This window comes from Eublepharis macularius, chromosome 13 (genome assembly GCF_028583425.1).
Source record: "Eublepharis macularius isolate TG4126 chromosome 13, MPM_Emac_v1.0, whole genome shotgun sequence".
Classification (NCBI taxonomy): domain Eukaryota; kingdom Metazoa; phylum Chordata; class Lepidosauria; order Squamata; family Eublepharidae; genus Eublepharis; species Eublepharis macularius.
In genome coordinates, this window is record NC_072802.1 from 51,612,357 (window position 1) to 51,628,505 (window position 16,149).

Below are 16,149 nucleotides of genomic sequence, written 5' to 3' on the forward strand. Positions count from 1 at the left end.
AAATTGGTTAGTCTTAAAGGTGCTACCGGACTTTTTACTATTTTGCAACTACAGACTAACACGACTAACTCCTCTGCATTATATTAGTATAGTTAAGAAAAAATAAAATACAAAATTAATTTTTTTAAAAAAAAACCTTGTTAGCTTTAGACCACCCCACTTCAGGCTCAGCTGCTTTTCAAAAGAAGTGTCATCTGCTGCCACCTAGCGACCAGAAGCAGTTTTGAAGGTTACAGCACTTCATTTCTCTGCAGTTGTTCCTTTTAGCTAATCTTTCAAGCGGGCTGTATCCACTCCATGTAGCTTTGGTTATGAGGATGTCTGCATAGTGGCATAGGCAGGTAGACTCTAGCAATATGATTTATACATTAGAAAAATGGGGTGCATGAATCCCATGGTAGAAAATTATGCATACAGATGTCTAAGAGCCTCACAGGTCAATTCTAAGCTGTTACCTCCTTCTAAGTCCATGGAAGTCTAAATTTTATTTTCAGTGGGTAGCCCTGTTGGTCAGTAGTAGAAGAGCAAGATTTGGGTCCAGTAAAACCAACTAGATTACCAGGGTATGAGCTTCCAAGAGTTAAAGCTCTCTGACAAAGACTGTAGGCCACCTTTCCACCTAGTTTAGGGTCCCCAAGGTGGTGGTCAGAAATCAGCGAGGGAATACCAAACAAAATGGCAAAGTCTTCACCTGCCAGCAGATGACAAAGCACCTTACATTGTTAAATAGACTGAGAGGTCGGCCTCATAGGCTCAGCAGTCTCTTGGTTAAATAGCCCCTGCATCTGAGGAAGTGGGCTCTAATCCATAGAAGCTTATGCTGGAATAACATTTTGCAAGAAGTTGCATCTAGATGGGAGTGATTCCTGGTTGTGCTCTCATTGCTATTGCAAGTGTGTGCGCGTGTGCATATATGTATGTATGTATGGATATCACTATTGGGAAATGATGCTGTAACAATGCATCTTCTGCTGATTTTTAAATCCCGCCCCCCCAGCAACAAGGGAAAGGTAGGTGGATGGGGAGGTGAGGAAATCTGCACCTTCCTGTCCACATGGATCCCAACCACACTTTCAGAACGTTCAAAGCGCAAGGACTGGAGGTGGCCCCAAAACATGCTGTTTTTTTGCAGGGGGAGGAGCAAATGCTGACAGCCTGCATGGTGTAGTGCCTAGGTTGCCAGACTAGGATGTGGGAGAACCCCCACCCTGCTGGTAGCTTGCTGGATGACCTCTGGGCCAGACACAGACACTCTACCAGACCTACCTCACAGGACTGTTGTTGTGAGGAGACAGTGGAGGACAGGAGAAGGATGTAGACTGCTTTGGGTTCAGTGGGGAGAAAGACAGGGTACAAATGAAGTAAAATAAAAAGTCCCTCTGGAAACAACTTCTGAAATGCTGCAAGCCTCCTGTTGATTTTATTTCCCTCACAGAACACTTTGGATCTTCTTGTCTATTTTCTCCGCTCTATGGTCCGTTTACGTGGCCCTTACTTGCTTGTCTTTAACTCTCATCCAGTTCCAAGTATTTGATTTTCACCTCATGCTTCCTCCAAAAAGCTCAGGACAACATAGCATTTTATCTCCACAACAGCCTTGGGGGTTAGGCCAAGAGACAGCATTTGGCCCACTTACCCCAGTAATCCTGAAGCAGAGCAGGGCTTGAAGTCAGCTCTTCTGGGTCCTAGCCTGACACTCTGAACCACCAAAACCTACATCCAGGCTTCTCTCTAGAAGTGCAAGCTTCCTTTGTGATACAGCAGGATTGCCCAGCTGGTAAACAGAATGTATCACCTCCTCTATGATGCAACACAGCCATTCATCTTCTCCCTTGTGCCCATCAGTAAGTGGAGACAAATGGATGCTATTTAGAAATCGATCAATTTCCTGCTATCTGGCCACAGCCTTGGCTTCCCAAAGTGCTCTCTCAGCCACATATGTGAGTTCTCTCTGAAATCCCTTGATAAATGGATTAGCAGTTTCTAGCAAAGTATCGGATTGCGTGTATGGCAAGTAAACTCTGAGCACCACCTTGAAACAGGTACAAAATGGATCTCATATTGGACATTATCCAACCAAAAATGATGCCCTTTCATGTCCCATTCATTCCAATGAAAGCCTAAAGGATGCACATGATTATTCATTAAGGATGCAAAAATGCATAACTTTGTCTGCCATTTACCAAAATAATATATTTTGTACTGTTTTCACTGTGGTATATCAGACATATTCTTAAGACAGTTGCTGAAAAGCCAGAGAGCCCAGACAGAGAGGCATGCAGCCTGATCCTGGGCTCATTTTCTCAGAAATAAGTCCCATTGAGTTCTATGGGGCTTCCTCCCAAAAGTGCACAGAGTTGCAGCTTTATGTGAGGACAATAGGCCAGACTTAGTAGCATTGACTCCGCCCATTTCTATGAAATTGCTTTATTCCGCGCTGGAAGATGAGAGGAATCCTCCTAATAAATCACAGATCACTTGATAGAATGCAAATACTTCTTGCATGCAAAAATACACATGTCACATCAGACCTTTGGTCCACAAACTACCCTTGGAAGATCCAAACTGCCCTATGAAGATCCAAGTAAAGAATGATCTTTTCCATCACGCATCATTTGAAATCTCTTACTGGAGGTGCCAGGATTTGAACTGGGGGTCTTCCGCATGCATTTCCAGGTGGGTAGCCCTGTTGGTCTGCAGTTGAAGAGCAAGATCCGGCTCCAATAGCACCTTAAAGACCAACTAGATTTCCAACTGTGCAATGCTAAGTAGTTAGACCAGTCTAAGCCCATTGATTCCAATGGGTTTAGACTGGAGTAACTCTGTTTAGGATTACATTGCAAGGTACGAGCTTTCGAGAATGAAAGCTCCCTTAGCTCCTACCTGGGAAATCTAGTTGTTCTTTAAGGTGCTATCGGACTTGGATCTTGCATGTAAAACCGGCGCTCCGCAGGATCAAACCAGTTTTCTCGACCATGCATATAAATTAGGAGAAAAACACGTTTGTGTAAATAGGGTGTGTGCGTGACAGAGAAGGGAGGTTAGGATATCCGCAGGGAAAACAGGCACGGAGACGTCACTGAAAAACTCCTAATTTTTCGCAGGGTCCCCACTGCACCCTGTTGAGAGTCTTCCTAGTAGCCAGGCGACGTGACAATGAGGCAGTGGGGAGGATCTGTGCATCACATTTTACCATCCCCGACGCTCCGAAGGGCCAGACTGCTCGAAGCGCCCGCTTCTGTTCAGACGTGCCTGAGCGGGGGGAAAGCGCGGTTCGACGCCAAAGCCCCGCGCGCGTCCTGCGCCAGCCATTCAAAAGCGACGCCCGGCAGCGTTTGGGGCTTAAACGTGGCGGCCGGGAGGGGAAGAGCTCCGTGTCCCTCCCCCGCCCCGAAGCCCCCCCCCACCGCGCCTCCTCCTGAAAAGCCAAGCCCCCGACGGGCTGCCGCGGCGGGTCTCCGAGGGCCGCCAGTGCCAAGTCGCGCCTCCTCCAAGCGCCTCGCCGGGACTTGGGAGCGAAACCTGAGCGTTTGCCCCGGCTGGGCTGGGCTGGGCTGTGGCTTGGCCGCTGTCCCCGAACGGCCGGGCGCGAGCGAAGGCGGCGCGATGAGGGGCTGAGCGCGGCGCGGCGTCTCCCTGCGCAGCGCAGCCCTCTCCGCAGCGCGCCTCCTCGCCGTCCCGTCGCGTCCCGTCGAACTTCCCTGCGGCGGCCGCTCATGGAGGGCTCGTCGCTGCCCTCCTCCGACTCCGACCTCAAGCGGGCCTTGGGCAACAGCAGCAACGGCGCCGAGTTCCAGCTGGGCGGCGAGGATGAGGAGGCGGCGGGGCCCGAGGAAGAGGCGCCCATGCCCAAGAACTACCTGTGGCTCAGCATCCTGTCCTGCTTCTGCCCCGCGTACCCCATCAACATCGTCGCCTTCGTCTTCTCCATCTGGGTGAGCCCCGGGACGGGACGGGACGGGACGGGCGCAGCCAAGAGAGAGGAGCCCGGGGGGTCTCTGCCCTGCATGCCCTGCCGGCTCGAGGCTGCGGTTTTGCAAACCGGTCGCCCGGGCCCGGCCTGACCGCCAGGGGGAGCCCTTCTCCCCGGGCAGCTCCTGTTTGGCGTTGCCAGCCTCCAGGTGGGATCTGGAGATCTCCCGGAATTCTAACTGATCCCCCAACTACAGAGATCAGTTCCCCTAGAGGAAATGGCTGCTTTGGCGGGTGAGCTGTGTGGCATTATACTTCGCTGAGGACTTTGCCCTCCTCATACTGCCTACACCTCACTTCATCTCCAAATCCCCAGGAATTTTCCAACCAGGAGTTGGCCGCCCTAAGACCAGAACCCGGGGCGCTGGGGAGACAGAGATTGCAGCCCTCCTCGCCCTAGACCATTCCTGGCGGGGAAAGGCTGTGAGGTTCCAATTACTACTGCTCCCCTCTTTCTTGTCCCCCACCCCATCCTCTTTTAAACCCTATTTTTTGTGTGCTTGCTCAAAAGTCCCACTTCAGCAACTGAGAGTAGAAATGCAGAGGCGAAGTCAATGTCGTATGCGTTTTTATTTGGAAGTAAACTCAACCGTTTGCACTGGGGGGGCTTCCTCTCAGTGCACAGACTGAGATTTCCCCATCTGTTGAGTTTAAGATGAGACTGAAGTTGGCTTCCAGCCCCAAATCTTTAGTTCCCACATCCTAATGCCATATTCACCAATTCAAACACAGGTATTAAAATCAAAAAGAGTCCAGTAGCACCTTTAGTCTTAAAGGAGCTACTGGACTCTTTTTGATTTTGCTACTACATACTAACACGGCTATCTCCTCTGGATCTATGACCATGGAAAGCACAGGTATTAAAGATACTTAAACAGCACCGCACCTAGAAATAAACTTTGGACCACTCAAAATCATACATCTCCCAGACTCTGCAAGGAGATATATCCTATTTTCCCAGTCCAAAGCCTGGCTTTAGTGCTAAATTCTCCAAAGCAGGGTGCTTGCTGAAAATTAAAAAAAAAAACTGTGGGTGGCTGCACCCAAAAATAAAGTATTGGACCACCCCAAAGGAAATAGGACTGTGCATGCCAGTGTAGCCTGGAGTAGAGTTACCACTTCCATCTCCATTGAAGCCAATTGTCTTAGAAGAGTGTGTTTAGGATGTCAGGGTAAAGAACTGAGAAACTTCTTCAGTCTCATTTGTCCAAGTATCACTTCTGTTAGGTAAAACATTGCTTTACCCCAGGGGTGGGCAATTGTTTTGGCTCGGGGCCACTTTGTGGGAGCGGAGGTTAGCGGAGGGCCGCACCTTTTAAAATGATTGCGTTCATTAGTTAACTTTGCATTTCAGAAAAGGTATAAATTGTATCATAAAAATCAATAAATATAAATTAAATAAAATAGTGGTAGTTTTATTCAATTTATTTATTGTGCTAATTTCATATCATCTATAGCTGCAAGCACATTTAATTTTAGAATCAGTTTAATGAGGCAAATGTACCCTATCACACTTTTCTACTGTCTTGGCGGTCCACAAAAAACTCTGTAGCGGGCCGCAATTTGCCCACCCCTGCTTTACCCTCTCTCTCAGTTGCATGCAAGTTTTAAGGTTTCTGGATCTTGACTGCCCCCCCCCCTCTCTCTCTTACCCCCACACACAAAATGACGCTTCACAGCAGTGTGATGTGGGTATTAAATTGCTACATGCACAGATGATTTTATTTCTCTCTCTTTAATAAAAAGAGTTGCCAATCGTGTCTGAAGGATTACTGTGGTCCTGTATAAAGCCGGGATGGTAGATGGTAGGCAGGAATGTTACAAAGCAGTGATACTGCAAGAAAAGACCTCGAGACATTCAGAGCTCATGGCAGAAAATGCAGACAGCATTTCCCACTCCCATAGTACAGATAAGCCAAATAATTGATTCCTTTAATGACATCCCTTGGTTTTCCCCCTGAAGCAAGACTTGCCTTACTGCCCCCCACACACCAACGATTCAGCCAGCACCAAGACCAGCCTCTCCCCCAGTTCCTCCTATGCCAGTGTGCCAGGTATGAACTGTAGACGAGAAAGACATGAACCTTACCTGGCCACTTTATGGGAAGCTTCCCTCCCCCTTTAAGTGGGTGTGTGTTCCTTCAGAACAGTATTTGAAGACCTCGGACTTGGAACAGAAGCCATCTCTTCCATGACAGATTTAGGTTCCTTGGAGAGGGTTTCAGAAAGGAAGTGGGGGTGTCGTCCTTGGAGGTCTCCTCCCCCAACTGTAGGATCTATCCCTGGGGGCAGTTTTTGCTTTTTGCTTGTAATACATCCAGTATCATTGCGTACAAGACCAATTTTTACTTTTGGGGAACATAGAATTTTTGCAAGTTTGCCAAGTCTTGCTTGAAGACAGACATTTCTGGTACCAGGCAGTTAACGGACTTGGGGTTCGTACCGATATTTTTAAAAAATTCTGCTATAGCTTCCCACTTCTTTGTCTGCATTCCCAACTTTGGAAGCCGTTTACACACCTAACATGCTATGAAAACAGGAGAAAATAAAAACCCACACCTTGAACTTCCTTTTAGTTCTGTGTACAAAAAGCACAGTTGAAAGGAGTAATCAGCATTCAGGGTTCATGAATGTCCTTTGAACTCTGGGATGATCCTACACTTTGTTCTCAGAAGATAGTTTCAGGTGGGTAGCTGTATTGGTCTGTAGTAAAAGAGAAAGATTCAGGTCCCATAGGACCTTAGAGACCAACTAAATTTCCAGGGTATGAGCTTTTGAGATTCAGAGCTTTCTGGAATCTGACAAAGGGAGCTCTGATGCTCGAAAGCACATACCTTAGAAGAAATCTAGTTGGTCTTTAAGGTGCTGCTGGACCTGAATCTTGCTGTACACTCCCAGATACAGGTTCAGTGCAGAAGGTCTGTAAAAGAAGCCGGAGGATCTTTTCAATTTTTTGAATCTGAGCTTACTTTCCAAAGATACCTGGACAGATTTGACCAGGGAGACACAAGCATACAGAGCTGATCGTTACCTGAATTGCACTTTCTTCTCCTTTTGTGCAACTGAATAATCAAGAGCACTTTTTGCTCCAGATGAATGAAATAACCTTGAACGAGCACTTCTCATCCACTGGTTCGCTGCTGGTAATCACTAACAGGATTTAAACCAATCTATAAACTATTACTAAAGTAGGAAGGGAAGACCCCGCCACTTGAATCAGTCTCATTAATAGTGTTGTTGGTGAATCTTAAAAGCCTAACTGACCATATGAAATTGCTTCTTGTTTGACATGAACCCAAAAGCTCACTTTTCCTCTGTTAAATCGCTGGTTCTAGCATCCGCTGAAGCATTCCCTGCAGTGTAAGGAAACTCTATCCTTTCATCAATCAAATATCAAGTCTGGTTCACATATGCAGAAAAACAAGATGCTCATGAGGTGGCAAAACCTTGAGATGGGAGAAATTGCTACACCTACGTTTGCTCCAGGGGCTATATTCCTGCTTCCTTCATATTTTAAAAAAAAGACTCAAGCAAAGATAAAGCCAGCTCATGAGAGAGAGAGGTTCAGTCCCCTTGTTTTGCTTGCTGTGCTGTTCACAGAGATTTTTGAACATAGGAGGACTTCCTACAGTCTGAAGTAGCACAGTCCATTCTACTGCTTGATATTCCAGTTCATTCTCTTATACAGGGTTTTTTTTCAGGGGGAATGCGGGGGAAAGGAGTTCCGGAACCTCTTGAAAATGGTCACATGGCTGGTGGCCCCGCCCCCTGATCTCCAGACAGAGGGGAGTTTAGATTGCCCTCTCAATCTCAACTCCCCTCTGTCTGGAGATCAGGGGGTGGGGCCACCAGCCATGTGACCATTTTCTCCGAGGGCAACCCACTGAGTTCCACCACCTCTTTTCCCAGAAAAAAAGCCCTGCTCCTATATGTTAGCCAGGCCTAAGGAATAGCAAAAGGAGTAATTTGTCTGCCCTGAGTCATTGTTAAGAGTGTCTCCATGAGCACCCACCAGTTGCATGCAGTTAGTGCCGTTTCCATTTAAATGGATTCTCTACACCTTTCTCTGCTTCCCCTGTCCCGAATGCTGCTGAGTGGAGCTGCTGGTATCAGCTGAGAGCCTTGGTTTCAGTCAAAACCTTCAGCTTTTTCCTCGCAACATTTGAGCATCCAGATGATCAAAAAGGAACCTTCCTCTGAAGTAGGTGTTGGAAGAAGGATCACAGAGCTCTCTGTCGCTTTGAAGACCCCACTTTGGCAGATGGATGAAGCATTTATTCTATATCGGTGGGCAGAAAGATACGCATAAATACAAAGGAAAAATGCAAAGGGATGGGGGACAAAAGGCCATGAAATGTAGGCGGTACAGTCAGTCGGGGGCACTGCCCTGAAAAAGCCAAGTGAGGAGCTGTGGCTTAGTGGTAGAGCATCTGCTTTGCACGTAGAAGGTCGCAGGTCCAGTCTCCAGCACCTCCAGTTAAAATGATTAGGTAGTAGATGAAGTCAAAGACCTTGGCCTGAGACCCTGGAGAGCTGCTGCCAGTCAGAGTAGACAATACTGACCCAAGGGTCTGACTCAGTATGAAGCAGCTTCATGTGTTCAATAAAAGATTACCAAGCTATATGCTGTTGTGAATAAAAAACACTCCCATCTGTTCACAGTTGACGCAGAAGTGCTGTGCCTTTTTGCCTTCCCCCCCAGCTTTTTTGCTTCTCTCTCTATATATATTTGATGCATCTGCTCAAGGTAGGTTCTAGGCCACTTAGAGCTATGGTTGTTGTGGGTTTTCCGGGCTGTATTGCCGTGGTCTTGGCATTGTAGTTCCTGACGTTTCGCCAGCAGCTGTGGCTGGCATCTTCAGAGGTGTAGCACCAAAAGACAGAGATCTCTGTCTTTTGGTGCTACACCTCTGAAGATGCCAGCCACAGCTGCTGGCGAAACGTCAGGAACTACAATGCCAAGACCACGGCAATACAGCCCGGAAAACCCACAACAACCATCGTTCTCCGGCCATGAAAGCCTTCGACAATACATCGAACCACTTAGAGCTTCTGCCGCAACGAACCTGCTCATCTTTAAGGTGCAGAAGCCTCTGAGCTGGGGAGTTTATTTATTCCCCCACAGCTGAGTACTGTAATGTTGCTACTTGCCTGGCAGCTGTCTACGAAAAGTGCTGTATAATCCGGAGCAAAAGTGAGTTAGCAGCAGCTCAGCAAGGAATGATTCTGTGGTGATAGCGAAATCCTCCTATAAACTTTAGAAGGTTGGATGAATGTTGTGGCTTTTGTCGGGGTGACATTTTCCTCTGTGGTTAGAGCAAAGTGTAGCACCATTGCACTCCCAGGTTTGAACTTACAAGAATTAAATGGGCTTTCTTCAAACAAGTGGCACGCTCAGCAGTGGGTGTGGTTAAAGGAGAAGGGGGGGCACGACAATATCTGGCAAGAGATTCCCCTCCTGTGCTTGCAAAATTTTGTATAACTAGTTGCTGTCTCCAGTCTCCAGACATCATTGGATGGAGTTGGTGCATATTCTTTTGTTAAAAATTGGCACAAAATTGGCCTAAATGGCATTGATGTTAGCTTTGAGTGAAGCTGAATGACATCTGAGTGCTGAAGATCTATCAAGAGTGACTGGAGAAATTTCACGGCAGCTTGAACAGGTTCCAAAGACTAAGGCAGTTTACCCATGCCAAATATGATGCTCAATCTTGATCTATAGTTGGAGGCAGATTTTTCCCTTTTATTCCACTGTACTCCCACTGTAGGCTTGAGTGGTGTGATTTGGCCACAGTTGTTCATCTGCTGATTATATCTTAGTTAGACTACTGTAATGCACATTACATGGGGCAGGACTGGAAGACTATTTGGAAGGTGCAGTTTGCTGACTTGTGCCTTGTATTAAAAAAAAACATACTGTGCTGGTTGTAAAACAATTGCAGTGGGTGCCAGTTTGCTTTTGTGTGCCACCTCTGGCCTGTAAAGCCCTAAATAGCTTGGAACCATATCTGGACCAACTGGTTCTTCCGTGGAGCTTTAAGGTCTGCATCACAGGTGACGCTTCATCTTTCCTTGGTAATGGAGGTGAGACAGACTGCTGTCAAAAGCAGGGTCTTCTTAATTGTGGCATTTTGATTCTGGAACAACTTTCCCCAAGCTACATGGGCTTTTTGTGAAATGTGGTTTCTCCTGGAGTTTATTTCTTCTGTTTGCTCTGATGTGGTAGTTTTTTTCCCCTCTCTGGCAGTACCTCAGGTCCGTTGTTTATGGTGATTCATTTGCTCTGCTCATGTTTTTAATTCATTTGTTTTCTGCATATCCTTCTTCCTTTTCTTTGAGTTGTGGTGGCAGTTGTTTTAAAGTTAATTTTAATGGGTCATCTTGTTCTTTGTTGCGTTTGATGTGGGCTTAGATGGGGTTTTAATCTAATTGTACTTTTTTTTACTATCCATATGGGATTGTACAGAACCAGGGAATAAATTGATATGGGATTGTATAGAACAAGGGAAGGAGCGTTTTGGATTTCCTGGTTCTTTTGTCCCCCAGGCCTTATACTGGTTTTGTGTCCTGAAATTGCCCTGGAGAGCTCCTGTTTGCATGTTTTACATGTACATCACAGAATTTTAGCAATGGACTAAATAGTGGTTCCCCAGGGTGATTCCAGGATGTGAAAATGGCGTGTGGGGGCGCATGGGGTTGAAGCCAGTTTATGCATGCTGCCAGTGTGATCAGAATCAGGCCTGTGTGTGTCTGCAAAGGGAAAAACACCCTTGCAAATATAATACAGAGTCATGGCAGACATGAGGACATTTTACTGTGTGAATTGGCCTTTTGAGTCAATCTACGAGAGGATCTGGGTTCAAATCCCTGTTTTACCATGAAGTCAATTTGTTGACCTTGGGCTAGGTACTCTTTCTCAGCCTACCTTCCTGACCAAGGCCATTGTGACAATATAAATGAGAAGGGGAGAAATACTGTCCCCATGAGCTCTTTGGAGGAAAGGGGGGGGTAAAAATGTAATTTGATCTGGCAGCTGCCACAGACCCTGCATTCAATGGGTCTTGCAAGTCCAGCATCCCACTTTTCAACTACATCTCTAGTGGCACCCATCAAATCTATATATCCCATCCCATATCCCTCCTCAGTGAGATCATACTTTTCTTTGGCAGGACAGAAAGGTGGGCTAGCAGCCCACTGCCCGGTTAATAGAGACTGCCATGTTCCTCTGAGCCCCTGAGGGTTTCTTTACATTTTGTAGGATTGGAGGGTATGGGGACCAGGTGAGAAGCACCAGCAAGCTGCACTGTTCAGCCCAGGCTATTATTTTTCTGTCTCTGCTGTAATGTAGACCATTCTCATAGCTGTTGTGTCTTTGATGGATCAGAGAGAGCCATTCTCCCTGGAGGTCTCCTTATGAGCTTATGGCCAGCTGATTTCCTTTAGCGGGATTCGAGAAATGAAAAAGTTTTCTCCTGACACACACAGAGTTCTTACTCGGTTTCATTTCAGCCAGTTCCTCAGGCCCAGGGGGTAGGCTGTCACCCCCTTGGTGTTCTGTTCCACTCTGTCTCTCTCTGTCTCTGTCTCTCTCTCACACTCACTCTCTCTCTCTCTCTCTCACACACACACACACACACACACACACACGAGAATCAAATATTGTGCTAAAGGGGGAAAGAAGTTGACTCAATATGGACAGGTAGTTTTAGGTGGGTAGCCATGTTGGACTGCAGTTGAAGAGCACCTTAAAGACCTTTTGAAAGTCAAAGCTCCCTTCTTCAGATACATTTAGATGTGGGAATATGGTTAACCCTACATACTCCCACTTCTAAATGTATCTGAAGAAGAGAGTTTTGACTGTCAGCTCATACCCTGGAAAGCTATGCACAGCTAGAAAACAATATAAAGTGGGATAAAGTGTGCTATGAAAATGGACCATGGGTGTTTCAAGATAGTAATATTTTGCTTGGAGCAAGACTGGTGTTTACTGCACATTAGGACTTTTATTGTTTGGGTCTTCACAGCTGTTTATAGTACTTTTGTTTTGATTTTCACACTCTGTTTAATCTCATCCTTCCTCCAAAGAGCTACGGGTAAGAGCTAAGCATACATGGTTCTGTCTTCCATTTTATCATCACAACAACCCTGCGAAATTGATTAGGCTGAGAGAAAGTGACTGATCATCTAGGGAGCTTCTGTGAAAAGTGTTTTTTTTTAAATTTGAGGTTCCCTCAGTGATCTCTTCTTCCTGCCCAGTGTTTTAATCATTGCTTTTATGTTGTGTGTGTATTTTAGCTCTGGTTTTAATTGTTTTAATGATGGGTTTTGCTGGTTTTAATGATTTTTGAAACATGATTTTTATTATGTTTGTAATTTGTTAGCCTCCTTGAAAGCCCTTAAAAGGGCAGAAAGTCAGGGTGTGCATTTTGTAAAATAAAAAATAAATTGAGGGTTTGAACTTGGGTCTCCCCAGTGCTGGTTGAACCCCTACATCACAAAGCCTGTTTTAAATTTCCCTCTCCTTTTATCTGGCTGCACATCTGACCACTGTGGAGTCCTCTTGGTTGTTTTCTCCAGCTCTACCTTGCTGAAACCATAGTATTAACTACAATTTGTTTGATCTATTGTTGACAGGTCAAGATAGTATAAAGGCAGGAATCAGGTCTGCCTGTGTTGGTCCCGGTCCAATGTAGTTTGATTAAGTGTAGTCATTTGCATGGTAACTAATGCCAGAAACAGAGAGCTTGTCTACACAGACATATGAAAGCATCAGAAAACAGATATTGGGGGCTCTGTGTGTCACCTCTAGTCTGGTCTTTTACTGTTGCATGGTGCTACACTCTGGTCCTGTGTTCTTGAATATCTTTATCACCAGCTATGATTTGTACTAGAAAATGGCCTCCTGGGTTACTTATCAGAAGTCTGTTGGGGACTCCATGGGTTAAAGCTATGCCCCAATCTGGTTGTGACTGGAATTACTGTGGAAAGCACTCTTTAAGGCACAGAAGTGTAGCCAGCATCAGTCTCTGTCATGGGCGGTGCAAAGTTTCTAGATAAATACCAGGATCCCAGCCTCTTGTCATTGCCCAGTGAACAAGGCTCTAGCTTGAAGTTCCTGACCTCAGGGAGGTGGAAAGCAAAATTTCCGGGTTGAAACTTGGTTGTTGCTACTCCTAGCCTTGATAAAGCCCAGTCCTGTCTTATCTCCTCCCTGGCTGTTTTGCCTGGATTGACCTATCCTTGGACGTGGTGTTGATGCCATCTTGGTTTCTCTATCCTGGCCAATTTTTTCCACTCTGCTAACTTTCCTGTGACCTTTTACACAATTCGGATCCCCACCAGGGCATGAGATATTAATGCAGCCACCTGGACTCCACGAACGCTTCCCACGTTTAACTGTTTTGCAGGAGGCGCATCAGGCTGTGGGCAAATGTGGTTGAATTCTTCCTGCAGCAAATAACTCTTGTTATTGATTATAAATGTAAAAGATTGGAGTGGGGTTGCTGAGTGGGGAGAGAAATGGAGGAGGACGACGACTTTGGTTTCAAAAGAAGCCGTTTTGCAAGCTTAATGGACTGTGGTCTGGCGTATTACTTGGGATAGCAGGAGAAATGGATGGATCTTTATAAGCTCTGGGAGACTGGAAGTGGTTTGGGGATGTGCCAGAGTCTTTGAGTGGAGCAATGAGGGTATGGAGTCAGAAGATATTAGCTAACAGGAAATGCTTTTCTCCCCACTCCTCTGGGGTGCCGCGTTAAAGCACTCAGCGGTGCCTGCATCAAGTGTACAGATGATTGAATGAGCTGCCCTCCAAATCTGTTTATCATCTGCTTGAAGTGAGAGTTAATGGGCCGAATGGCTCAAACACCTGAAAGCTTGTATGGCCTAGTGCAAAGACGGCCCCTGCTCCTTGACAGAACCCCCCTGCTTGTAAACCCCCTACCCCATTTCACTCAGGGCTGAGATCAGCAACCTTTTACAATTAAAGCAGGAAACGACGTCAGATTTCAGAGCAAGAGATCAACAAGCAGCCAGTATAAGAGAATCCCATTTGTATAAAGAAAAGCAAACAACTTAACATTTCTAATAATTGGCATATCAATTAATAATCTGTAAAGCTTCTGCCGCCCGAACGCTGGTTGTTGTGTAAGCGCTTTATCAGGAAGAGATCTCACAAGAAGTAACAAATCTACACTGGAGCACTTTGCATGATTGTTTTAGTGCACTGGAATACATCTGTGTGTGGCTTGCACTTTGATTACTAGAACTTTTCACCTCGATTGTTTCCCTTTTTGCGAAGCATCACTAAGCAATCCTTTAGTCCCATTTGATGATAGCCATTCCCTTATAAGTGGGAATGGTCTATGTTATCTTCTTCACATCTGTTTTGGTTCTCACAGGAACATGTTGTCCTGTGTTACTCAGCGTCCTGAGAGATGCAGAGGTCTGGGGACAGTGCGATCCAGATTTTCTTCATGTGTGAAAGGGTTGGAGACTTATGGGTTTTTATTATTATTTGCTTTATTTATATTTGTAGGGCATCACTGAAGCATTCCTACAAAGTTTCATCCGCTGCTCCGTGTCAGATCCAGAAAAAGAGGTGCTTCACTTTCAGCCAGTTTGCAGCTCTCTGTCTGTCTCTCTCCCCGTGTTTCCAAACTACCAGTTGCTATTTTTAACACTCACATATACACACACACATAAACACATCTCTTTTCTTTCAGCCTGTGTATGTATGTGTGCAAAGCATCTCCAAACTTGATGGCATATCCTTCAGAAGCACGCAAGAGAGATCTCTAGCTGTCAGCAGACCCATTACTCCTTTGAGTCATTCTTTTTAGGGAGAGATGAGCCATCTTCCTCAGTCCCCTGGGGAATGCTTGAGAAGATTCCTGATGAGGTCAAGAAGTTTACTGTGTCTACTTCTGGGTCTTGCTGTGAGAGAGCAGTGTTTTTATCAGGGAGCTCAACTTGGGGGCTAATTGCTCTCATTCTTCCTGGATCAGATGCCACACTGATTACTGGATAGAATGGGTTTAGGGATTCCATTTGCCCTGTTACTATGCATACCTTTCAGTTGGTGCAACCTGATGATGCGGACAAGACCCCTGGAGATGTGAGGCCAAGCATCTGAATTCCAGTTTCTTGCCAGTCTGACTCTTGACTAATTCAGTCTGTCAGGCAGGGGCTGGCTTATTGGGTAATGGGTATTTCAAGGACCGCCTGCTTCACTGAAGGGCTGTCATAAACTGAAGCCCTGTTCTACCTGCTGTCCTTACTTGAGATAAGGCCACATGAGGCAGGGCTTTTTCTGTGGCAGCACTTTGATTATGAACGCCCTCCTGACAGAGGGTGTAGAACTAGCACTGAGTGTACTAAGTTTCTGATGCCAGCAAAAGTAGTACTTGTTTATCTAGGCTTTCTCTGGATTATTTTTCTGATGATTATTTTAAAATGTGATTATTTTATTTTTAAATGATTTTATCTGCACCCATTTCAAACCATATCGCCTTTCAGTTGGGCTGGAAAGTGTTAAGGAATTTTTAGGCCCCATTTCATAAAATCTTATTCTGAGCATACATTTAAGCTACCAGCACACAAAAATATGTAAACAAGTAAGAAGGCATTGTTCCAATGTCAAAATCCTGCTTCTGGGTGAGACAGGTCACTGAGCAACTAATAAACATTTTTCTTGTTTTGGGTTATTCTAATTAGACAAGTAAGATTTAACCTTGATTGTATTCTTTTCTCAAGAAAAGTCAGACTTATGGCTCCAGCTTCTCAAATGTCTGTATAAATCATTTGACACTCAAGCTTATCACGTCATCTTCTCTTGGAACTTGTGTCATTTTAACAGGGTTTCATCCTAACCTGATTTTTTATTTTGTAAACAAATAGCAATTATTCTGTAAACAATCAGTACTGAAGAATCTATAAGGCCCTCCAATGCTACTGGTCTTTACACATGTCTCCCCCTAATGGAGAATGTGTCTAGGCTTATTCAGTAAACCCATTTTTCTTCTGTAATCACTGAGTTTAGTATCTTGAAATATGCGGGTAAGTGGTAGTAGGGGACTTATAATTTGCAGCAGAGTACTATGAAAAAAATTCCCCTAACAGAAAGCACTAGTTGCCTTGACTGATGATCTTTGCTGGAAGAGTGATTCTATCGGATCT

At 45.5% G+C, this 16,149-nt stretch overlaps 1 protein-coding gene across 1 annotated transcript in view; it reads left to right on the plus strand.

Moving 5' to 3' along the window:
• Positions 1-3,444: 3,444 nt before the first annotated feature.
• Positions 3,445-16,149, plus strand: part of TMEM233 (transmembrane protein 233) — a 34,323-nt gene continuing 21,618 nt past the window's right edge. The window contains exon 1 of the mRNA XM_054996505.1: positions 3,445-3,935. Within this exon, the coding sequence (XP_054852480.1) occupies positions 3,717-3,935 (219 nt within the window). The 5' untranslated portion in view covers positions 3,445-3,716. The remainder of the gene's footprint in view (positions 3,936-16,149) is intronic.